Source organism: Mauremys mutica, chromosome 1 (genome assembly GCF_020497125.1).
Source record: "Mauremys mutica isolate MM-2020 ecotype Southern chromosome 1, ASM2049712v1, whole genome shotgun sequence".
Taxonomy (NCBI): domain Eukaryota; kingdom Metazoa; phylum Chordata; order Testudines; family Geoemydidae; genus Mauremys; species Mauremys mutica.
The window spans coordinates 16,051,722-16,078,101 of NC_059072.1; the positions used below are offsets into that span (position 1 = coordinate 16,051,722).

The following is a 26,380-nucleotide window of genomic DNA, read 5'->3' on the forward strand; positions in this document are numbered from 1 at the left end:
AATTGCTTTTGCTTATTTTATTTTGTTTTTTTACAGCTAAAGATTTTATTCAGAACTTGATGGAGAAAGACCCTAACAAAAGATATACCTGTGAGCAAGCAGCCCGGCACCCATGGTAAGCAACCAAACACATGACTTCTGTTGCAATGACCTCAAGAAATGAGACTTTTCTTTAATTTGTGTGTACAAGAGGGAATGTTTGCTCCACTGTGCCGTATACTAGCCTTTGCTGAGTAACTTATTGCTGCAACCCCTGTCTTTGGCCCCTAGTTCTCCCTGCTTGTTCCATTGTATCTGAAATTAGGCCCTGAACCTGCAAAAACTTTAAGCGTGCCTGCAGTCCCACTGAAATCCTTGAATAATTAGTTAATTGCTGCTCTCAGTTACTTATACTGCTGCAGTGGGGTTGCATCAGCATGAATCAATGCAGAATTTGGCCATTTTGCTAAAACTCAGATTGAAGTCAATGGGATGTGATTAAAGTTAGTCATCTGCTTACTTAAATGGCCCTCATCCAAGTAGAGTCTGAGCACCTAACAACGACTGAAAGACTTTACCTCACAACACCCTGGTGAGACAGGGAGATATCATCCACAATTCATAGGTACAGCGTAGACTCGTGATATGTCTACACTGCTTAAAAAAAAAGGTATGTTCTTAACTGGAGTTAGCTAATCCATGTTCGCAAATTTGGGTTAAAATAGCAGTACAGACACAATTTGACTAGCAGCTGAAGCTCAACCCAAGACTCCCCCTCAAGTGACTCTGTCTTCACCACTATTTTAACCGAAGATAAGATCACACTATTTTTGGCAGTGCAGACATACATGCCCAAGATCATGCAAAAAGTCTGTAGCAGAATCAGGACTTGAACCCACATCTCCTGAGTATCAGGCTACATTAGGACAGTAGTTTTCAAGAGGGTTATGTGAGCTCTCATCAGGGCGTACACAAGAAAAATCCTGTAGTGGCAGACAACGCACTTTATTTCATCAGACTTGGCAATCTAATCATAGGTATATTATGACCCTATCTCAGATAGGGGTATGTGGTAGACTACATTATTTTGAAAGAGGTACGCAGCCTGAAAACCACCGCACTAGGCCGTCATTGTAAGCACTCAGGGGATCAGGGTTTTCAATACAACTCCTTTAGGGCAGGCAAGTTTGTGCTGAGAGAAGCTGCTTTTGGGGATTGTACAATAATGACATTAATTGCAATGGAAAGGATACTGGAATCAATGACAGTAGAAATCCTTTTCCACTCAGGAACATCACAGCTACTGAAAATATCACTGCATTCATAAGGTTGGATGGTACACTGACCAATGTGTTTCCTCAGCACCTGAAGTTCATCCTGCATGTACCCTTAGCCGTTTATAAAGTTGCTGAGCTTGAACAATAATAAGTTCAGTAGCTTGATTTACTGCAGTACTTGTCCTGTGGGAGAACTGGAGCACAATGGGCCAAGTTCTGCACTCAGTTACATTGGACAACTCCACTGCAGCAGTGTACTGGAATGCAGAATGCAGCCAAGTTACAGCACTGGCATAAAATGAACATGCAGAGATGTTAACATAACAGTCACTTGCTTCGTGTATCTGGAACATGGAAATTCAAAAAATATGCTCTGATCTCTTGAGGAGCAGTGAACTTTGTTGTTCAGAACTGCTCTCTCTGCAGACTTGATCATGGGTCTGTAGCATACTTGTCTAGGTACCTGACTCTAAAATTGGATTTGATGTGTAATATCCTTGTAGCACAGTTTGCAAATTATGTAGCTTGGGTGCACACCACGTTATCCATTTAAAAAGCATGTTAAGTTGCAATAAGGCTTAAAAGTGGTAGCATGGAACAGATTCCTAGATTAGGATTCAGGGTGTTTGGTACCCTTCACTGAAGTTCATTGGTGTGTTTGCATTTTGTTGTTACTTTAAATTCTGGGACAGAAGAAAAGGTAGATTGTCTCCCAGTTTTTTACAGCAGAACACTGGAGCTGTAGCGGACTATGACCACTTGCTGATTGTCTGGACACAATGAGCCTTGCAATACCCTGTGTTTATAAACTTGTGACTGATGCTGCTTTCATTCACTTATAGGAAAATTATCCCCCACTACCTAGCAGTAGATTGTGTAATGGTATGGGATGGAACCTGATGTTCATAAATCGGTGCAATTCAAAAACATGCTTCTTGCTATGCTGGTTTCCTCGCTGATTGCAATGTCCAAAAATTAGGGTCATGGTTTGCTCATCTAGTGACTAGTGACTTGTGATGCAGGTCAATGAATTGTGAATGTATAGAAAGCAAGTGATAGTCCTGGAAACCTTGGTATAATGGCACAGAGTTATCCTAACTAGAGTACCACATCAGGCAATGACCGCAGGCTCTCACAATAGCTGTGATTACAACTAGATTGAGACTCAGTCTTTTCAATCAAAGGGTCAAAAACAAGTGGAGAAAAGAGCAATATATCTCTTTTTGAATAATAAAAAATAAGACATGAGACATGGAGGATGTCACACAAATAATCTGGGAAATTGAGATTATTTGTCTTCATCCTCCCATCTACCCACTACCATAAATACATTGCATATGTAAAATATTAGCAAGATCAATGGCCAGCATCAATATGAACGAGAAATGTGGAGAAGTCAAAACATAAATCATTGCAATTCTCCTCTGTCCCATCAATAACAGTACCTATCGTCTTGGTAACCTATTGTCTTGGTAACAAAAAGGAAATTTGGGAAACTGTAATTTTTGAGAAGGAAAAAAAGTGTTTTCAAATTATATAATTCTGAGCCTTAAGAAATTAAACAATTGATAGAAGTGGATATTCCAAATACAGAATAAAGAACCAGAAATGCAACTCCCAGTGGAGAATTGGGTCACCTTTTATATTTCTGAAGGACAAATTTTCCAAAATGTTGTTATCCAAGATACACAAAATGTACAAATCCAAGTCTTGGCCTGGTAACATTGCTGTTGGTTCCTGGACTAAAATAAAGAAACGTGGCAAGACCAACACACAGCTGCTAAGCCCTACCAATGGAGCAGGAAGATAAAGTGTTGTGGGTTTTTTTGGTTTTTGTTTTTGTTTGATTTTGCAACCAGGCCAGTAGAAAATCATGGACTGCTCTATAAGTTTTGCTGTTTTCCACAGAATCCAACCTTCTGTCTAAAATCAACTAAAAAAAAGTTTTTCAGTCATTTCTGTTGCAGAGACACAGTTCTGCAAGTGTGACTTTTCAAGGCAGTGGTTTATTTATAAGGCCCTTCCCAGCTATGTAAAGCATGGCTGAATCCAAGTGTGACGCGTTGCCCCCCTTCAAGGTGCCACCTGATGTGCTGAGATACCACTAAGCCCACCTGTTCTGCCAGCATGGGCCCCCTTTTAACCTGTCTTGCTGAGCCAAGCTCTGAAGCCTCCTCTAGCACACATACAGGCAGGGCCACACCCAGCTGCAGAAAGACACAGACACTGAGATCAGCTCTGGGAAGATTCAGCTTAGGGGACTTGCCCCAGCACTCAGGTGTCCTCCTCCCTTAGAGTGCAGACCCAAAGGTATATTGTCTTGCGCTATATAGAAGAATCTGCACAGCTCAAGGTCATAAAAATTCACCCTCTTCCCCAATGTGAAGAGAGGTATTCACACCACTTTCCCCCGCCCCCATTAGAAATTGCACAAACTGGGTTTAATAATAAACAAAACAAATTTATTAACTATAAAAGGCAGATTTTAAGTGATTGTAAGGGATAGCAAATAGAACAAAGCAGATTACTAAGCAAATAAAACAAAGCATGAAAACTAAGCTTGATTCACTAAAGAAATTGGCTTCAAATAGTAATTTCTCACCCTAAAAGTTGTTTCAGGCAGATATTGCTCACAGGCTAGACAACCTTCCAGCCTGGGCTCAACTCTTCTCCCCTCAATTCAGTTTTTCTTTTCAGATGTTTCCTACTATCTCTTTGTGTGGGGAGGCAGAGGAGACCCTGATGATGTCACTCCCCTGCCTTATGTAGCTTTTGTGTATGGCGGGAACCAGGGGCGGCTCCAGGCCCCAGCACGCCAAGCGCGTACTTGGGGCGGCAAGCCACTGGGGGCGCTCTGCCAGTCGCTGCGAGGGCGGCAGGCAGGCTGCCTTCGGCGGCTTGCCTGCAGAGGGTCCACTGGTCCCGCGGCTTCGGCGGACCTCCTGCAGGCGGGAGGTCCGCCGAAGCCACGGGACCAGCAACCCCTCCGCAGGCAAGCCGCCGAAGGCAGCCTGCCTGCCGTGCTTGGGGCGGCAAAATGCCGAGAGCCGCCCCTGGCAGGAACCCTTTGTCTTCCAGTGGAAAAACACTGGCATTCCAAGAGGGCGGGGTTCAGTACCAGGTGACTCAGACACAGGTCTCTGCAGGGTCGTAGCAGCCATTACTCGAAGGCTGTCTGGAGTGTCTACAGGAAGACAGAGCTCTGTCACAATCCATTGTCTTTGCTGATGGGCCATCAGCCCTGTCTGGCTTTTTCATTGTTGTACCTGACGGGCTAGTTGTGGGTGTACCTGTTTGCTTATGCCAGGAAACGATAGGGTTTTTACTGGTCCCTCTGTCATTCTAACCATTGTCTCCATTTGCACTAGGCTGCTTTACTATCAGTCTGAAGGAGGGGAGCTTGGGCCTCTTGATTTCACCAGTCATCTGGCTGTTGGGTGGTTCGTCGTAGTGACAAGGCCTGTGTGGATTCAGCTATTGCCTTTCCAGAGCCAGTAAGGCTCAGCAAATGGAAAGTTGAGTCTATTCTTGAGGTCTTGTCTCCCACTGTGCCACACAGTGTGGCAGCACTTTGAAATATGGCACAGGTATTTAGCTTACAGAGACAGACACTACTGTGGCTATATTAGGGGTCTGCCAGCGCCACCCTTCCATGCATACCCTTAGTTTTAACACACACACATACTCATTTGCAAATCTCATCTTCCAAACAGACTACATCATGCTAGGGGCTGTGACGTAAATGAACGATGTGCACAGTTCCAGAGATTTTGGATGAAGAGCTCACCAGAACATGCCTTATTTTCCTGCAGACTTCACAGTCTTGCAAGTCATACTCTGCTGCAGAACTCTGATTCTTACAAGCACACCCTTGTAACTTAATGGGGCTCTGATGAGAGTAAAAACTATTTGCGTGTTTGCAAGACTGGGCCTGTAGAAGATAAAAATGTATTTGAAGCTAAGAGAAAAAGAGTCGCATTGCAATGTATTTTTAAGCTCTTTGAGATAGGAGGACACAAAGTGAAATCCTGGCTCCACTGAGGTCCGTGGGAGTTGCTGCTGACTTCAGAGGAGACAGGATTTGACCCATAGTCTTCACAGCTGGATATAAAACATCGAGTTGGCACTATACAAATAATAAATAGTAGAAGAGATGAGAGAGCTCCACATTCTCACAAGGTCACTTGGCCCTTTAAGGGCAAAGGTCCACACCCCAAGTGCAATAATCAGCTGCATCCCAGGCGAGGCTGTGGAGTTAGGGATCAGGTGATAGCCTGAAGAGCCCCTTATAAAGACCAGCAAGAGCTCAGCTGAGCTGCAGAATTGCAGGAAAGAGAGAGGTTCCTGTCGTAGTTGCTGGGTCAGAGCAAAGATCTGGCAGGGCTAAGAGAGGTGGAGGAAAAGCCTCTGGGAAATGTAGCCCGTGTTGGTAGAGGAACTCTTTTATTTTGGTATTATGCCTAAATTTTCTGTTTAACTAATAACATGTGCCCTGGGTGAAGGGCCCGGAACATTGTGGCATTGACCTTCCTGAGAGAGCCCATTAGCTTATGCATGCAGTGACATTTTCTTGCTTCCCCCTCCGTTTTATGTGTTTTTACTGTGACGCCAGGTCTTTGGGATCCGCCACAAGCAATGAGGTAAAAATTCATCAAATAAAAGAAACTGTTTCACAAAACATATCAGAGTTTGACTGTGGACAAAAACATTTAACTATGCAAGAGAAAACTACCTGGCGAGTCAGAAAGGCTTAATTATTCCAGAGACAAGGTAGCTGAGGTAATAGTCCAGTAAAAGATAACTTCTGTTGGTGAGAGAGACAAGCGCTTGAGCTACACAGAGCTTTTCTTCAGGACCTGAAGACAACCTGTGTAGCTCAAAAGCTTTTGTCTCTCTCACCAACAGAAGTTGGTCCAATAAAAGATATTACCTCACCCACCTTTTCTCTCTAATATCTTGAGACCAACACAACTACAACAACAACTACATATGTTAGTTATCCCAGTACTGCACCTACACAGAGATGGCTCACTTCAAAGTGTGCTTATGACTTTAACTAGCACATCTTTTCAGTAAAAAATTCCCAAGGAAACAAGCAAAGTGGGAAAACTAAGGGCTTGATCCTGCCAAATGTTAAATGTGTGAGTAACTTTATGTAGGTGAATAGTCCCATTGAATTTGGTGAAACTATGCAGGTGTGTACAGCTACTCAGGTGCTTAAATGTTTGCAGGATCAGGGCCTAACAAATTAAAACGCCTCTTCCCAATGATCCATTTTTCTGAACTGTATCTGTTCCCCAGCTGCCTGCATTTATGTGCTGTGTTTCTGTTTATAATCAAATGGCCTTGGCAGGAAGACAGTATGCTTAAACTCAGAGTTGGCAGAAAAAGGAGGCTAATAATTACAATGAAGTATTGCAAAAGAAAAAGTGCAATATATAAGCCCTGTTGGTAGAGATGGTTACATCCTAAACTGAATAAGCTGCACATTTAAACAGTCTTCTCCAGCTTAATCTACAGGTGATTTATACTCTCTTTTGCCAGGGCTATCATTTATGATTTGTTGCAAAAGTGAATATACGGTTTCATCATTCCATTGTGACCTTTCAGAAAATCACATGGAAAACTAGAGTAACAAAAGAAGGGGTGTGATTTCCTGCAGCTTGATACATTTTAATATTTTCTGTTCTAGTATTAATGATAGCAGTTATGTTTATTAAATATATTATTGCAGTGTTGTTGTAGCTGTGTCGGTCTCAGGATATGAGAAAGATAAGATGGGTGAGTAATATCTTTGATTGGACCAACTTCTGTTGATGAAAGAGACAAACTTTCAAGCTCCACAGAGCTGAAAAACTCTGTGGAGATTGAAAGCTTGTCTTTTTCACGGTCCAGTGAGAGATATTATCTCAGCTACCTTGTCTGTATTAAGTATGTTGCTAGAGCAGAATTCAGATCCTACTCTAAGGCACATAGCCACATAGCTCAGAGTGAAGCGATTAAAAGCAAGAGGTAGAAACCCAAAGGTCTGATTTTTCCATCAGGATACACAGCGCTGTGATTGAAATCCATGAGAGGTCGGCAGTTCGTGAACTGGCCCTAACTCAGCCTCCATCAGTCAGGTTGGAGGGAAACGAACCAGATCTCTTACATGCTCCCTAGGAGCATAGATGCTGGAACTAAGGGTGCTGGGAGTGCTGCCACTCCCCCTCGCTTGAAATGGTTTCCATTATATACAGGTTTACAGTTTGGTTCAGTGGTGCTCAGCACCCCCATTATAATCATTGTTCCAGCACCACTGTCTAGGAGAGGAAGGATGGTCCAATGGTTATGGGGCTGGGCTGGGACTCAGAAGACCTGCATTTAATTCCCTGCTCTGCCACAGACTTCCTTGGTGACTTTAGGCTGTCTTCCTCACTCTCTGTAAAATGGGGATAACAGCACTTCCCTCTCTTACCAGGGTGTTGTGAGGATAAATCCAGTCAAGACTGTGAGGCACTCAGATACTTGATTTCCCCCTGCCCATGCAGAAGCTTGTTGTCCTGCTATTGCTTGGGCCTCTGCAAATTATAATAGTCCCACTACATGTATTTTGTGTGCTGAACGCACTAGTCAGATAACTCCCATCCAGAGGAGGAAGATAGTTTACAAAGAGCTCTGTTCTCAGAAAGTGTTGTTTGAAGTGTGAAATGGCTCCCCGAAGGGAACCAGGGATGCGTACAACATGAAATCAAACTCCTCTCCAGCTCATCCCTGCACGCTGTTTATTTTGGACTATCTCTGATACTGTATGCATGTGTGTGTGTTTGTATATGTGTATATAAAATCAGAACTGTTATGTTCCTCCAGCATTACCCATCACAGCTAACGCCACGTTTCCTGTCATCATACTCCCGAGTATTTCCAAGCAGTATTTGGCCCGTAGAAAGTTTGAATTGGCTGCCTTCGATAAGCATGAGGGTTCTGAAGATAATACTAGATGAAAGATCCTGACTGCCCTTGTGGGCAGGGAGGGACAGACTGAAAGAAACATGCTTGCGGTATTTTGCTGAAGAATCATCCAAAAGGGAGTGTACTGTTTTTCTCTGTCTTGGAGGTTCCTCAGTAATACTATGTCTAGATAGATAGTAAAGGTAGAACTGAACCCAGATAGATGGATAAAATAAATCAGATTAGATAAAATAAAATTTGATAAATACATTAATTTATTTTGCAACTTTAGGGCTAGATTCTATTATGTTTACTCGAGATGAACAGTCCCAGTAGCTTCCGGGAAGCTACGTATGGAGGAAGATGCTACTTCTTATGTCAATAACAACCTGGCCATTGCTGTCCCTTCCTGGAAGTTCTTGAGCACCCTCAGCTCCCACTGCAAGCACACCTCCTTGGATCAGGCCGTGAGTTCTTGAGAAAGTTGTCAGACTTCCCATACTGGCTTCTGAAGTCTTGGATGTATCCACAAAACAAGCTTCTACACACTGCCCTGCCAACGTGCTTTATACCTCACCCTTCTAGGGCAGTTCAGCTCCTGGGGCTCATTGGGTCCTCAACTTTTGCACTGAGATTGTCCACAGTGATGCCAAGTAGCAGCGCTTGTGATGCGGATACCTCTCCATTCACAACCAGACTAAATACTAGCTTGTTCACAAAGAGTGCTCAGATTGTACGGTAGATGTATGCCAGATTGAGCCAGCTACCCAGCAATGAAAAGCTCAGTCCGCTTAGGTTAGTCTTGGTCCAATCCTGTGTGATACTCAGCACTTCATGAAACCATACTTTATTCCAGTCCTTTTTTCTAGACAGAGGCCTTAATCATGTTGCTTTTCTAAGTAGCTTCCACCTGCAGAATTCATTAATCTTTACAAAGTGCTTTGAGATCCTCCAGATGGAAGGACTTATATAAGTACAAAGTAGTCTTTTTCTTTTCTTTATTATTGTTGTTGTTGTACGATTAGTTGAGGGTTGCCCTGCAAGACAATTGCCCATACTTACAAAGATATATGGTCCCCATTATGTAGCTGAATGCCTCACAGTCTTTAATGTTTTTATCCTCACAACATCTTTGTGAGATCGGGATGTACTGTTATCCCCATTTTACTGATGGAGCAATTGAGGCACAGAGAGAGTAAATGACTTGTCCAAGGTCACACAGGAAGTCTGTGGCAGAGCAGGGAAAGAACTGGCTAACACGCAACAGGGCTATGTCCAAGCTGAACAATTGTATTTAGTTGGGTGTGGTTTCATGAACATGTTTATGGGCAGAAATTGATTGAGGCAGAAATAGATCATAAGCCATTGGAAGCCTTGAAAACAATGGTCAAAATACCACCTGAACTTCAGAAATTGATCCCCAAACTGTAAAAGTATCGCCTATCTATGAAATCCAGGCCCGGTACAGAGTCGCGTATAGCAGATGTGCATTCTAGAGCACTTTTAACATAGTAAAAGCAAGGACCCATTGGAAGAGAGTATAGAAGTAAATACATTCCCAAGCAGTGGTGCTGCCCATGTTTCTAAAATAAAATTGGACAAGCTCAAGAAGGGAACATAAATTGCTCCTGTCCAGTTTATTAACACTTTCATTCAGGGAGCACAGGTTTCCACTAGCCCTGCAAACAAATGCTATAATGGTCTTAGCTGGTACCTTGTTAAGCAACTGCGCCTTCACCAACAACATTCGTGTGTGGGGCATAGTGTTCCTGAAATTTATGAATGACTTTGTTGACCAGTTTGTAGGCCCCTTTCTGCTCCCACTGGGAAGGTCTCTGGACCTGTCAGATCTATCAGCATGGAGGATTTCATCGTCTCCAGTTTCTCTGCAATGTCACTTGGCTTCCAGGAAACTTTGGGGGCACTGTAACCAGCTCCTGCATTATTATTATTATTATTTTTTGTCAGGGTCCCTGCTAGTCTGAAGGTTTCACGTGGCTTCATCTGCTACATTTTTTCCAAAGACTGAATTTACGTCTGGAACCATGTAACAAATGTGTGAAATCACCCAGGAGCCCAGCCTTTACTTCCTGGTTTCAGCCCCAGGACTTGGGCCAGGCGTACAGTAGGATTTACCTCTGTCATATGGCATGGTATCCTTGACTCCTGTGACTGTTATTATAACAGCCCTTCTGGCCTGATGGGCCAGATTCACCCCACGTGTAATTCCACTGAGATAACTGAGTTTACTGGAGGGATGAATTTGTCCCTTTGTGCAAATGAATTATCGATGCAAGAACAGGAAATGTTTAAGGCTGCGTCTTGTGGAGATTGAGCTATCTCATACAGTCCATGTTTCTTTGCTAAGAGACTCCATGTATCTGCTTTACTGAGTGCAAACTTACATTAGTTATGATGACCAACTCCATACATTTCAGTGTGGCAGGAAAATCTTCAGTGCAAACAAAATTCAGGCACGCTGGAGTTCCTTTGGAAACTGCCTCGTGTTTGGAGGATAAAATGTTGATGTTAAAACTTTATAAATCACATAAAAAAAAACGGGTGTTTTTACCCAAATCTCTAATCGTACTAGGAAGCAGCCACACACCAACAAAATAAAATGGAAGCAACATTGGGTTCCACTGGCTAGCAGAGACAGGATTATAGGTGGCCTTTTAACAACCATGTTGTCTAATTCTGCTTACATCGAGTCTACGTTACACAGTGGTCAAAATGCCAGTGTCCGTCGGCACTTTGTTACACGAATGCTCCCATCAGTGCTATCAGTACTGGTCTAAGCCATTGGTAACAATAGTGGGAAGTTAGAGACAAAAACCCTAGAAAAGATTATACCAGAATTTCAATACATGAACAATCATGCTTTATACTGACCAGTTCTGGTCACCTTTATAAATGATCAAAGGGTTGGAAAATGTGCCTTATAGTGATAGACGGAAGGAGCTTGATTTATTTAGCTTAAACAGAAGGTTAAGAGGTGACTTGATCACAATTTGTAAGTACCTATATGGGGAACGGAAATCTGATAATAGAGGGTTATTCTATCTAGCAGACAAAGATATAACAACATACAGTGGCTAGAAGTTGAAACTAGATAAATTCAAACTGGAAATAAGATGCAAATTTTTCACAGTCAATGTGATTAACCATAGGAGCAACTTGCCAAAGGTTTTGGTGGATTCTCCATCACTGGTATGTTTTAAATCAGGATTGTATTTTCTCCCTAAAGACCTGCTCTAATTCAAATGGGAACTATTTCGGATGCGTTCTACGGCATGTGCTATACAGGAGGTCAGATAAGATGATCACTGTGGTTCCTTCTGGCCTTAGAATCTTTGAGTCCATGAGTTATAAAGCGAGAGGTGTTAAAGACGGATGTCTTAGAGCAAAGCATCTGTAAAAAGATCTTGTTTTTCTGTTTCAGGATCGCAGGGGACACAGCCCTCAGCAAAAATATCCATGAGTCTGTCAGTGCTCAGATCCGAAAGAACTTTGCAAAAAGCAAATGGAGAGTAAGTGTCACATTCTCAGGGGGTTACACTGCAAGCCAGTAACACATACCTGTTTTCTAAAGCAAGTGCGACCTTCCTGTGCACTGAATTGTGTTATGGTCTTTTAAAGGGATGATGCAATATCTTATTCGTGGCTCAGAACTGTAGATAGATTAGTGCTACTTACATCAGTAAGCTACAGCTGCTGTACAGAGGATTGAACGAGGAACCTCCAGACCCAAACATGTGAGTTGCTATAGGCTGAGCTAAAGAGTCAAGGCCCTGCCGTGGCTGCTAGAACAGGTTCCCATCTTCTGCCGTTGGGCACAGAGAGGGGCCCGTGAGAGACAGCTGCGTTACCTAAGCGCTACTCACTGGAAGTAAGAGTTACAGGATCAAGGCTTAAGAAAGGCTTTTTTTTCCCCCTCTGTATTTAGTTTACAAAAGAGTAACTCCTTAAAGTTATTTTTAAATCCATATCTGACAATTCTGAAAGAAAAGAATAAATAAAACCAAGTGTTTCTGTGGGTTTTTTTCTCTTTCCAGCAAGCGTTTAATGCCACAGCAGTTGTGAGACATATGAGAAAGTTACATCTTGGCAGTAGCTTGGACAGTTCAAATGCAAGCGTGGCAAGCACCCTCAGCCTGGCCAATCCACTTCCCGATGGAACAACCAGGAAAGATTGTAAGTACATGACAGCATAGCAAGGCTGCTGCCAACTCCTAGCAGGGTACCAGTGATCAATCAGAACTCACTCTCTGTTGCTCTCTCCTGCAATGTGTGACAGCTTTGACAGCAACCTGGATCAAAGCTCGTATCACTCTACTTTCCTCCCACTGTGTCAGCCCAACAAATTTGACCCTACAGTATTTTCATTTTCCCAAGGGGAAAAAAACTATTTTCTGATTGGCTGTAATATTTACCCCTTGGCTGAGACACCAGAATCAGTGGGGCAAATTGGCTCTGATGTCAGTGGACACAAATCGCTTTTATTTTGGTAGCAGTCAGACCGTCTTACACTAAGACCAGATTTGGCCCAGTGTCTTGATTGTTATACATCATGACTGATAGTTCAAAGCTGCCTAAAGGAGGGGTAGGCAACCTATGGCACGTGTGCCAAAGGCGGCACGCGAGCTGATTTTCAGTAGCACTCACACTACCCGGGTCCTGGCCACTGGTCCAGGGGGCTCTGCATTTTAATTTAATTTTAAATGAAGCTTCTTAAACATTTTAAAAACCTTATTTACTTCACATACAACAATAGTTTAGTTATATATTATAGACTTATAGAAAGAGACCTTCTAAAAACATTAAAATGTATTACTGGCATGAAGACTTGGCACACCACTTCTGAAAGGTTGCTGACCCCTGGCCTAAGGGATTTAAACACCTGCCCTATATAGTTTTCTGAATGTCAGGGAATGGTGAGGTGGCAGCAACAGGGATCATTTGGGAGAGCGCAGGGTTTCCTTCACAATGAAGTTCATTTTATCCCTGCCCTTTCAACATTGATTTACTCTTCCCTGCTCTCTATCTTTTGAGGTTTTTACATCACAAAAAGCCAATTAAAATGAAGGAGATAAACTTAGCCATTAGATCAGGTCTTCTTATATGGAGATTTAAGATGTGCAACTGAATAGGCTGCTAATGGCTTATTAGACCGCAAGTTACTGCTCAGTTTCAGAGGTGGTTTAATTGGCTCTTTCTACAGCAACATACCCCAGTGTTTGATTCACTGTACTATTGTGCTATGGTGTATATAAGGACTAAACATACAGTTCCAATCCCCCTACTCTTTGGGCCAGATTTTGGCTGACCCTGCTTTCTCCCCTTTGCACCCCCGCCCACCACTGTGCACCCCTTTGCAAAGTCCTGCCACACTCCGTTCCTGAATGCAAGGAAGTCCCCAGGGACTCAGTTAAAAGACGTGACAGCCCCCGTTCTGGCGTGCGCACCCTCCAGCACCTTGGAAACACTCCGGCTGCATCAGCCAGAATGCCTGCAAGGACAACAACTACTGCCAAACCCCTCTGCTTCCTCCCACCCAACTCAAGCAATGTCAGCCAAAACAGAGCCCTTTCCATTTGCATTTCAAGCACCGTAGAGATTCATACAGATAATCTTCATTGGTGGAAATATATCACACTAAAACCTTTCTGCCTGGAATAATCCATTCTAGCCCAGTTCCACATGCTCCAGCAGCTGGCAGGAAAGTACTACTTTTCTCCCAGTTGGTCTTAAATCACTCAACTGTCACCGGCATATGAATAATATGATGCCTTTTATCTACAAATCACTTCTACTGTGGAGCTAAAGCATTCTCACCAAGGTAGACTGCAGCAGAGAGCCTGTTGCATGAAGATCTGAGGTTTCATTTTGAATCTGAGTACAGTACACAAATGCGGGACATAAGTTAGACCCAGAGAATCTGATTGCTGATTTCACTGTTAACTGTAGATAATGGAAGATTAAACTGTCACTGCTTCTGACCTCAAATGGGTTTTGATTATTATAATGAGGAAATCACTGTTTACAAGGGGTGGTGAAGGGGAGGATGAGACCAAGAACAAAACTCACTTACAGCTGTTACAAATGCTAAGATAGCCCAGTACAATATCTGGCGGTGGAAGGTTGCAGTATGGATTAAGCAGCCAAGGACATTAAGAATGGACCAGACATGCTGAGCTGGTTATGTTTGTATGTCACCTAGAATTTAAGGCAGAAAAGAATAGCCAGATTTCCTAGCATCCCAAACTGAACGCAATGAGAGATCTTACTAGTGAATAGGCAATAAATTAAAGAGAATAAATATAAATAAATAATAATTGGAGATATACCAATCTCCTAGAACTGGAAGGGACCTTGAAAGGTCATCAAGTCCAGCCCCCTGCTTTCACTAGCAGGACCAATTTTTTTGCCCCAGATCCCTAAGTGGCCCCCTCAAGGATTGAACTCACAACCCTGGGTTTAGCAGGCCAATGCTCCAACCACTGAGCTCTCCCTCCTCCCATGAACAGTTAGGGGGAATGCAGCAAGTAGTGGTAGAATCCCAAAGGAACTGCAAATACAACTCCTGAAAATAAGGGAAAGTTTATACATCCAATACAATCTGCAGATCAACTGGGTCCTGGGAAAAAGGAATATCTCTGAAGACCTCTTTCCTGCCTCCTTCTTCCTCATTAGTTTTATTTAGGAAAGAATTTCTTACATGGGGAAAGTACTGCACAGCTGCAAATAGATGTACAAGTAGGTCAAGTGACTTGCCCATGGTCCCACACTAAGTGAGTGACTAAAGAAAACCCAGGTTCTTCCTGCTTCACAGATATGAGGCTTCATTCCCCTTTTGCTTTCCCTCATGTGAATCAGGAATAACTTCACTCAGGTCAATGCTTTTACTCTATACAACAAGAGGAGCATCCGAGCTATTCACTGCAACCAATCTTTAGTTCATTGCCAGCCAATGTAACAGGTTAGTCTCTCTTAAATCCACTGACCAGTCTTGTTTCAAACAGTGCCTCTCAGGTAGTGCTTCCAAAGTCAGCTCTCTGATGGGATTTGGGGGAAAGCCGTGCTAGCTGTACCGGTTCTGTCATGCCCTGGCCATCACTTTCATCTTCAAATTTTTCAAACTTAATTTTATTTTAGAGAACATCAGATAGAGGGGGAGGGGAAGAAAAGAATATTTCAGAGTTCTACAGATGCAGCCCTTCAGCATCAAGAGATGCTTATTAACAATTATACAACAATGAAGCCAATTATGCGGCTCCGTTACTGGAATGTATCTTATTATTCAGATGGCAGTGCTCAAAGTAACAAGCAGCTGTGACTGAATGGTGAGCTACATAAAGCAATTGCTGTCAGTGCTGAGATTTTTAATGCTGATTAATACCATTAATAGTAAATATTATGCTGTCACAAAATATATTGGCCCTCTGCACATTGATATTTGTGCTGTAATAGTTTCAACACTGATGAAGAGCAGCCGGGGCTACAATAGTCTGAGACTAGATTTTCCAGGGTACGTTCTAATTCTCTATTACTTGTGTGAGGACATGAGGCTAACTCAGAGGTGCTGTATGAAGATGGTATAAATTACATGTCGGTAAAGGAGGTGAGAGTCTAAATAAGTAAATTAGGCCCTTCCCAGGATATGGACCAGACTCTTAGCCCTGCCTGGCTGCTTTATGCTGCTTGAGCAGTGTAGAGCTTCCAGAAAGCCAGGATATCTGGATCTCTGGGGATTCCCTCTTGTGTCAGGGGGAAACATATGGGATTACAGTGCACAGCCAGAATAGCAGGTCTCCACGGTACTGGAAAAGGGGATGTGGCTGGGATATCTTTACACACAAGCGATCCCCAGATGCTGGAATGTCCTTTTGGCTAGGGGCACCTGGGCAAAAGTTGTAGCAGGCTTCAGGCTGTTTATACTGGGGGTCAGTCTCAGGATGGAGGGAATGTAAATGTGACTTTAAACCACGTCAATTGACCCACCCTCTGGTCCTTGAGCAGATGAGAGAATCTGGCCCTAATGTTCTTAACTGTGATTTTGTATCTGGTTAGGGCATAGTCACCTTAGCTGCTTACCATTCAGCAGCCTTTCTAACACCACAGCTAGTTTGTGCATCTGTATCTCATACTGTCTAACTATGGTTCTACTGGTGCCCACAGGGAAAATCTGGGCAGGTATCAGAAAACTCTTTATTATAAAAGATACAACGAGTCTCCAATTAAAACATATAGCACCATTCTAACTAAATGGGTACCGTAATTGGGCATGTTCTCTTCATGATCCATGCATGAAACGCCTATTGATATTGATGGGAGAAGCTGCGCATGGAAAAGTGGGGAAAATATGCCCCAATGAATCCACAGCTGCTATTTCATCACTGCAGGAAAAATGAGAAAACCATGCTGGTTATCCTTCCAGTGGCTATTTCCTCTCCGCTTTATAGAATGACCCTGGTCATTTCTGGCTCAGCAAATCAGCGTTCTAACAGTTTGCTCATCGGTTTTTCTGGCTTTCCTTTTAGGTATGTCCCCATCTGCTCTCTGTAGTTTTGTTTCATCTGCTTCTTCGGGTATTTCTGCAGTAGGAGGAGAACGGAGACCCAGGCCAACCACAGTAACAACAGTGCACACAGGGAGCAAGTGATCGGTGGAGGAGGATAGAGACGGGAAAGCCATCGGGTCGAGCGTACCTACTCCGAGTGATTTCATCCTGCATTGTGCACTCGGTGAAGGACTAGAAGAGAGAAGATTTTTTTATGGCCATATTTTATACTGCAATTCTGAAATGTTTCATTTAGCACAAACTGCAATGACTCCAGGGGGAATGGATTTAACAGTCTCTGGTGCTGTATATATGAGTCTAGCAATGTTCTAACTAACAGACGCGCATTCTTTTTCCCGGTGATTTACTCTCTTCTTCTCAGTGTAGGTAACAGTATATGTTGTATTTTTTTCCATTAACTAAAAAGGTCTCGGCTGGATTATTTAAATAGAGATAATTTTTGAGAAATAGACTTTTTTTCTTCTTTTAGCAAGTACTTCCAGTTGCATCCCTCCTTCCAGTTTGCTGAGGGATAGGTTACTTCTGTCGGTAGAGATTTGCATTGACCTTCCAAAACAGGAGGGTTCCAAAGGCTTGCATGCCATTTTTAAGTCCTAAAATTGGACTGTAAACCTGTCCGGATCTAGCAGTGCCATTACACTAAAACAACCTGCTTTCCCTCTCTTCCTCCTTCTTGGAAACAATGGTGAGAGTTGATTGAAAACAACCCATCATGACGTGCTGTGAACCTGCAACATTCATTGACTTTGACGGGAGTGGCAAAGTTCTCAGCCAGGAGCAGCCCGTAGTTCAGCAAGCACGTGAAAAATGATATAATGCTTCATCCTGCAGCTCTTATTCCTTTGCTAAACCCCTTGTGGTCCATCAGTGAGGCCCCATAACGAGGAGTCAGGAGAGCTTGGGTTCTACTCCCATCTCTGCCACTGACTCGCTGCTTGAGCTTTGGACAAGTCACTGCCCAAGGTCAAAAATTTCAAATGTGGCCTCTGATTTTGAGTACCTCCAGTTTGGGGCCTGCTAATTGAGAGCTGGTGAGCACTGCAACCCACTGACCTCAGCTGAAGTTATTGGTGGCTCAGAGTTATGCGCCAGATGTCCCAAGCGGGGCACCAAAAATAAGAAAGCATTTTTTAAAGTTTTGGCCCTAAAAAAAAAGCTGTGCCTCAGTTTCCCCATCCGTAAAGTGGTGATAATGATACACACTGCAATGTGGACACAGCCTGCCTTTCACTGTGGCGTGTGAGCTGCCTGTACCCTATACACCACCACAAGCATAGAAAAGGTCAAAAACAGGCACTGTCCTGGAACAGAAGAGACAGCAGTGTTCAGAGCACACCGCACTTACGAACCTTGTGAGACGTGTCCAGATCTCTACAAGTCATTCCCAGCTTTGATTTGTCTTCTCGGAGGAGAAAAGGTAGAAGGGGAGTTCATGAGAATCAGGCACATTTAAACTATTACTAGCTCCCTACACCCAAAGACAGCCATCTTCACAGGCAGGCAGGAATCATTTTTCCTTAAACGATTCTGTTGCCACCTCCACATCAGTTATTGTCTTTAAAGAATTAGATGAACCAGTCACAGACACACCTGAATGTATACGGCTGTAGTGAACATGCTACGAAAAGCCATGACATTTACATTTCGTTGAGATTTCAAAGATGTAAGGTGAAATCCTGCCCCTATTGAAGTCAGTGAGAGTTTGCCCATTAACTTCAGAGGAGCCAGGATTTCAAGAAAACCAGGTGGTACACAGTGCTAGCTCTTTACAAAGATGTCATTGCACTAGATGTCATTGCACTGCTCATAAAGATATTACATATAATAGATCTCGGTTGAGTCAGTATTAATCTGTGCACCATTTTTAGTCTGGAGATTTGGAGTATGATTTAACCAGTTTCCTCCAAGTTCCCAACAACCCTGTATCATATTGTGCCTATCACAGACATTCAAACTATAATGATTTAATGTGAACTCCATAAAACACTAGTGTGCATCTGACTTTCCACTGTGAATATCTGACACTCCAATATATCACCTTGTAAAACCTCATAGATACATCCAGTCTCTGACATCATGATCCAGATCCCCAGCTAATGTAAAATGGCGTCATTCCAGTGAAGTGGGTTGAACTACTCTGATTTTCACCAGCTGAGGATCTGGACTAACATGTGATAGTGACATACCACAGCACTGATATGCACGCTCAGTTTTTAATAGAGTAATTGCTCTTCAAAGAGGTTATTTGGCTCCGTTCTCAAAGCAAAATAAAAAATCCACTGCCATTAACTTCTAAGAAACACGTTAAAATGCCTGATACTGGTCTCATTGAAGTCAGCGGTAAAATTCCCGTTGGCTTCAGTGATGCAGAATCCTGCCCCAGATTTGGTAGACAGGAACAGCAGTCAATGCTGGGGGACGTTGTTGATCTGAACCCCTCTTATCCAAAATCCTACATTATCTAAAACTGGAGCGTACCCCCTGACATACAGGGTTTTTCATTTAGGGCCTTATTCATATTCATACTAAGGTCTCTTGACATCTCTCTGGCAGTGTAAATGGGGGTTAAAGTGGCTGTTAATGCAATTTATGCCCACTATAAGACCTATTTATGCTGCCGGACTGGTGTAAAGGGACCTTAATTTAAGTCATAATAAGTCCCTAAAAGCCTTAATTTATCTCAAAACTTCATCTTCCAAATAAATTCAGTTGGCCCAATAAATTCTGATCTCAGTTGCACCTGTGTAAATATGAAGTAACTTGATTTTGAGTCAGAGGAATTACACCACATTTAAACTGGTTTAACCCAGAATTTGGCCAATGGCACTTTCCTGTGTATGCTGCTGCATATAAAATGAAGCTCAAGCAGCCCCTATTTGCATTCTTTTCTAACATCATACTGAAGTTTCTGATTTTGATTTAATTGCTTATAATAATAATCAGAATATGGCCCGGTCCAAATTTGTCTTGCAAAAATAAAATGTTTTCCTTCTGCAAAATAAAGAGGAGTGACGTACGTAAAGGTGAGTCCATTGCAAGAGTGCACTCCCTCAATTGATTTTTAGTCAATTTTCTGCTCTGGTCCAGTATGTCTACAATACTTCCATGCTGGATGCGAATAGTATCGCATTTAGCTGTGGCTTTACAATAGTTTCCATTTCATTCTAGACTGAAAATTAGATTTGCCTTAATGTTGCTGGTATTCCACAAGAATTGGATCATTTTATTAGCACTCTATTCAGATTAGTACCTTAAGAAAAGGATCAGAAGACGTTAAAAGTAAAACGTTTCTTTCTGCCAGAAGTCGAGGAGATGGAAAGCTTTTGTTTCTCAAGAACTGTGGCTGGGGATCTGACAGGTATTTGTGGGGAGGAGAGAGCAGAGATTTTTACTGTCATTGATTCACTAAGGATCTATCCCCCTTCAGAGCCAAATCTTTTCAACTTACACCCATGCACAGGTGTAACTCAGCAGATTACACCCCAGCCTGGCTTGCCAGTTGAGTTCTAAACCAGTGTTATGAATGAGTGTAAAAACTAACAGTATGTAACCAGTGCAGGTGGTGTGAGGTATGATAAGAAAGCACGGCTGGTTATTTTCCAAGGGGCCATCTCAGCAAACTATTAGTGGTTCACTCATTGCATGTGGTCCACATCTCGGAGACTGGCCCCGAGTTATGCTTCTCTGAGTTATGCTGCTCTTAGCTTTATTTGTTTAAATGGCACCACTGTGATTTGTTAACTCTCTTTTTTTTCCTGGACTCCCTCCTTCTGGTCTTTGCTTGCAGCCTCGATTGTTGAATTGTTACCTCCAGAGTCACAGTTCTCATCTGTGACACCAACACCAATGTTCTTGTCAGGAAAACATAAAACTAACCCAGCTAACACCAGTCGCCTGCAGGAGACTGGCGACTGTAGGCTGCCTGGGAACTTCCTGAGACTGAATGTCAGTTCTGCAGCAGTGTTAATGCCACGCGCTGCTGATTTTGCGGTTGACTCTTTATTCCTAAAGACAAACTGGATATTGACCCTGCAGCACAGCTAGTGAGGAGGCAGGTGAATGGGAAAATACTGGCTGTGGCAACATGAAACTCACCCTCCCCGATTATGCTTTAGTTATTTCTGGGCAGGTACCGTCTCTTCTGCATTGGTCACTATCATGCAGGTGCCATCAAACTAGTTGGTTCAGAAAAGCTTTATTATTTCACCTTCTTCTAGTTTGTCTGTTAGTATAGTGGACTGAAATTAAAAAAAAACCCAATAGTAGACACTGATTTGCTGCTGATAAGGATTCAATGATCATGTAATGTGCATTCTGTGGGGAAAATGATTTTTAGGTGGTTCTGAAAAGAGAAATTAAATGGGGACTTTTAACATGGAAGCCAGCTGGAAGAAAGAGGAGGCGTATCCTCTGATCCAGGCGTTTCCTGGGTTTGCTCTGCTATTGTTGACAACAGTTGTATCTATAACAAGTTTCTCTCCTTCACAGCCCTGCTTTATTTTCCTCTCTTTCTGCCGGATCCTTCAGTGACAGGAGAATCCCATGTTTATGAAATCGCAGTCAGTTGCCCTGGTGGTCATTGTAGTGTCACAAATGAAGCATTAGGAGACAAATCTGGACATCACCATGAGAAGGGCCGTACAAGGACCTTGATAGAAAACATCATGGCTCTTGAGTGGCTTGGGCGTGTCCTGGGAATCTCAACACTGGGGTGAAACTCATGGAGAAAGGAGTTTTACCCTTGCAAATTGACAGCCTGGCATTGGATCAGTGTAATCACTGCCATGCCCGCCACAGGTGACTGGTATATTCCTCCTCCATAGAAGAGAGTTGTAGATGAGTTTCAATGGCTTAACCTGACTTCTCCCCTAACCCACCCCTGCCTACCAAAGCCTTTGCAAACTATGGCGCAGGGTTGTGTGACGCACAAGGGGTCTGGTATACCGCAGAATCACACCCTTCCCACTGAATCAGGGCCCTCCATGCCTGCAGGGGGTGTGTATCCTGCAGTGCAGGATGAAGCAGGAAGAGCAGATGAGCCATGAGGAAACAAGCCCTTTGTTCAAGCCCAAATCGCTTTAGTCATTAGCAAGCAGTGAGAACATTCTGAATGGGGAAGCGGATCTGTATTTGTCAGATTCAGTGAAACCTGTGCTAACATTTCCACCCCCACTAACCAACAACTTCTGTCTTGAGCACAGTTGGGCAAATACTGCAAAACACTGGGCTGAATTTACAAACAGAATTTAGACGTGTGTGTGTGTTCTCTGCAGATATTCCAGGAACCAATTTACTGGCGAGACTGCGCAGCAAGAGACCATGAAACCCCAGTTCAGCAAGGTACAGAAACACATGCCTAACTTTAAGCACTTGACTTTCATTTGACTTTAATGGGATTCATCACATGCTTAAAGTTAGGCATGTGCATAAGAACCTTCTGAATTAGGGCTTCAAAGTGTTGTTTCTGCAGATACATCAGTTCAATGGCACAATTCATGTTCTTCAAGTTGCGCACATGCTTAAGCACCTTGCTGAATTGGGCCTAAATAAATACCAGAGAATATTCATGGGAAGGGAATTTTGCTTTCATTATCATGACCATTTGAACTAGAAACCTGATTCTAAGAAATATGGTCATCCACTCAAAGAACAGAAACCTATCCTGTGACTTGTGCGTCTAATCAAAACAGTATCAAAATCAAATGCAACAGAATGCTCGCTAATGCAAAGTATTATCCAACCAATAATTTCAAGTAACAGATATATGAGGGAATTGCAATCTGCTCATAGACATTTGGTGAACCAAAATTCATTTGGTAAATTATTCAATAGAAGATTATTCACCCAGCAGTAGTTGTATGTGATCCCTGTAAATTATCCCAAATTTCCAGTACAGTCGTATCTTACCCTTAGATTCATGTCTACTAGACAATTTCTTTATTGTGTGTGCAATATTCCCTTGGTGTGATTACTTATTTTATACAGATTTCGTGGATATTTAAAAGTTTGCCCCAAGACACAAATTCCTGTTCTGGCTTCACTTAGGATTGTATCCATATAAACTACATTTGTAATTAAGCATAGGAGCTTCTTAATCTCAGATGTTATTTTTCAGGACTCCACCTAACAAAACAGCTGATCAGTGCATTGATCTTTGGTTTCTATTAGCACAGTCAGATTCACAGTGCCTACATTTTTCCATGACAGAGAGGGAAAACAGGGCATGTGTGCGTTGAGTGTCGTGAAAATCACTGCTAAACTCACAATGACATGAAAATGTCCAATTGATGCATGATACTGCACTGCATGTATTAAATTGTACTATTTCTACATTTCCCAAGCCTTTGCTGTAAACACATCTTGGACCCAGTCCCCTGGGGTTTCTTTTAAGTTTGGTTTTGAAATGACTATATGTATCTGTAACTCGAAATCCATCGTTACCTAGCGCTAACTGCAAAAGCTGACGTTTTGTGAACAAAACACTGCAAAGCCTGAGAATGTATTTTGTCCTTTTACTAAATGCTGTGCAGTTTTTAAGGGAAGATCTCTGTCTAGAGGGGCTTCATTCTATGCACCTGTCAGTTACACCTGTCTTGGTTCAGGGAAATCAAACTGTTTTGTTTTCACGTATGCTTAAAAACAATTATCTACAACTAAAATCCCTTGTACTGGATCTACTGCACAGCGAGGGCTGCCAAGCAAACATGTTAGTTATATCTATGTCTCTGCGCTTTAAGATAACAGCAAAACTTAGACTGGAATGTAGGCTCAGTCGATTTATATTTCCCCCCCTTTTCCTGAGAAGCCCTTGGGCTTTGGCTTTTGCAGATCTGTTGCAGAACACTCTGTTGCTGTGGACCGAGCCAGCTGCTGAATATCTTAGTCATGTTGTTCCCAAAGCATCAAGTGTCAGAACTTTGTGTTTTCAGTTGCATTTAACCCATTGCGCTCCATGCATTTAAGTCTGTATTTATCAACAGAAGACTTCAACCCTATTTTCTGTACTACCTGGAAATGATTGTAGTCTTCTCTTCTGCTGATTGATCTCTGCGAATCATTTTGACTCGTGATTTCTTTTTCTGAGGCTGGACAAGAGAGAGGAGGTCACACGGAGCTCTCAGTATCAATGCTGGAACCCCACTCAACTAATCAGCTGAGAGTGCAATTTGCCTGATTGCTCAGTGTTTGCTGTTTATATTACAGAAGAGTCGGACGTTACTGAAAGCTCAAAATCCACAAAGGGAGGCAGCTGAGAGCTAGGAAATTGCTTGCCAGTAGGAAGATGGGTTCAGTCATTCCTTCACAATCAATTTCCCTGGAAGCAGCATGCTTGGCAGTGGAATTTCAGCAAAAGTAAGGCCAGGGTGATGTAGGGAGTGAGTTTAAAACCTTCTAGCTGTTTTGAGAGTCCCAGGTGGGACTTTCTCCTACCCTTGCAGCCCTGCACAGTTGCTCTTCCCGCTGACTGACAGGGTACAGGGAGGGGTGAAGGGGAATGGTTATGCTATGGCCTTGCCCTCCGCATTAGCCCACAAAGCAGATTCAGCAAAGAACTCCAAGCACCTCAGTCTCACTGGAGTCAACAGAATTTGTGTTCCCTAAAGGTAAGCATGTGCTTACGTGCTTTGTGGAATCAGGGCCCAAGGGAGACAGAAGTGCTGCTGTGCTGTGCACTCAGAGGAAGACCTCAGTCAGAATCCCTCCCGCATCACCCTCTACACCCACCAAGCATAGCCTGGGGTCGCAAGGGCTGAATCTTGCCCTAGGTGAGAAAGCCAGGTCAGTATTTACCACCTCTTTATTCATGCCCAGCTTCTGCAGCCCTGACATCCCACAGACTTGAGTAGACTATCAAACCAGTTAATTAGTGGGTGAGTTATTAGGTGATTCGTGTTTCCGCTCATCCAGGCCAGTGACGTTTCTCTCTGAGTCTTTGCTTCTGGGTGGGAAGCAGCATTTCTGCATTTTATTTATTTTTAACATTTGGCTTGGGACAAAAAAAGCCCAGCCTGCCCAGAGGGAAATTTGGGAAGGATTCCCGAAATAGCACTCAACTGCAAAACATCTCTTGGTTTATTTTTACAAAGATGCGAGCATGTTTTATTAAAAAAAGAGAAAAAAAAAAGCTTTCAATTTTAATCCAGGAATGTCAGTGTGCCTAATATTACAGGTCTTGTGATTGATACAATTTCATAACAACATCCTTGTCCAAATGAAGGGAAATAGTGTATTTACTCCATGCATGTACTAAGGCATTGCAAAAAGTTTAACCTGCGTAATGGGTTTGCGAACCTGCAAATTGTTAATGGGGCTACGTCGCAAATGATTCTCTGCCTTGACAATCATGTATACATATCGAGATTTCTATCATAATGATAAGTGAAAGGGATGATTAATTGTTTTCCTCCAATAAATCCAATTAAATCACCATGATCTGAAGCGTCCTACTATTTTCAGATACACTAATCCTTCTGCACGTTTGGGAGAGGAAGAGAATTGTATGGCTGAGATGGTTATAACACCTAGCTCTTATCCTCACAGGAGGTCAGCACCATTTTTCCCGTTTTACAGATAGGAAACCTGAGGGGTGAAGTGACTTGACCAAGGATACCCAGCAGGCAAGTAGCAGAGCTGGGACTAGAATGTGGGTTGCTTAAGTAGTATGCCAGTGCTCTAGCCACTAGGCCACACTCTCTCCTGTTATTGCTTTAGTTACAAAATTTTAATGCATAAGATGTAATTTTGGGAACAAATATTTTTTTTAAAAAAAAGCTCTTTCCTCAGCCTCCTCTTAAAGTTGACTATGATGATTATAGGGGGCTAGAGTCTTAGTTAATGTAACTCACCAATGCTCCAATGACTTCGGTGGGCTTGTCCTGATTTACACCAGTGAAGGATCTAGTCCAGGGTTTAATGTCACCTTTCTCTGGTGCATGGAACAAGTATGAATTATTAGGATCGCTCAGTCATGCGAACTAATGAGTCCATCATTCTATGTACTTAGCTCCCTCATGTCCCACTGAATTCAAACAGACCTACAAGCGATGAAAAAAAAACAATTATCTATTCCATCTCCTTGTCAATACAGGATATGATGCCCAAAGAGAGGATATATTATTTATTAATTAAATGCTCTCGGAACATTATTGTTTTATTTGCTATTGAAACAGCACCAACAGTGTGCTAGGTAGTGAAAGAGAGAACCAATAAGAATTCGAGATAAGTGCCCCAAAAAGCCGTCATTCTAAACAGGGGCGACTCCAGGCACCAAGCGCGTGCCTGGGGCGGCAAGCCGCAGGGGGCAGCCCACCGATCGCCGTGAGGGCGGCAGTCAGGCTGCCTTCGGCGGCATGCCTGCGGGAGGTCCGCCAGTCCCACAGTTTTGGCGGCAATTCGGTGGCGGGTACACTGAAGGCACGGGACCGGCGGACCTCCAGTAGGCAAGTCACCGAATCTGCGTTACCAGCGGACCGCCCACAGGCAAGCTGCCAAAAGCCGCCTGGCTGCATACATAGAGCCACCCCTGATTCTAAATAACCCAGGAACAGAAAGGATGGGGAAACAAACGACAGCAGAATTTCTATCAGAGCACTGCAGGATCTAAGGCCTTTGC

General features: G+C 43.0%; 1 protein-coding gene across 3 annotated transcripts in view; it reads left to right on the forward strand.

The window, feature by feature from the left end:
• CAMK1D (calcium/calmodulin dependent protein kinase ID) overlaps window positions 1-25,189 on the forward strand; it is a 362,522-nt gene extending 337,333 nt beyond the window's left edge. For 2 of the 3 annotated variants that reach the window (XM_045030977.1, XM_045030990.1), the window contains 4 exons: window positions 37-115; window positions 11,629-11,716; window positions 12,242-12,380; window positions 16,727-25,189. In XM_045030977.1, coding sequence (XP_044886912.1) covers window positions 37-115; window positions 11,629-11,716; window positions 12,242-12,380; window positions 16,727-16,848 — 428 coding nt within the window. In that variant the 3' untranslated portion in view covers window positions 16,849-25,189. The remainder of the gene's footprint in view (window positions 1-36; window positions 116-11,628; window positions 11,717-12,241; window positions 12,381-16,726) is intronic. The other variant, XR_006582309.1, reaches the window with a different exon arrangement.
• The last annotated feature ends 1,191 nt before the right edge of the window (window positions 25,190-26,380 follow it).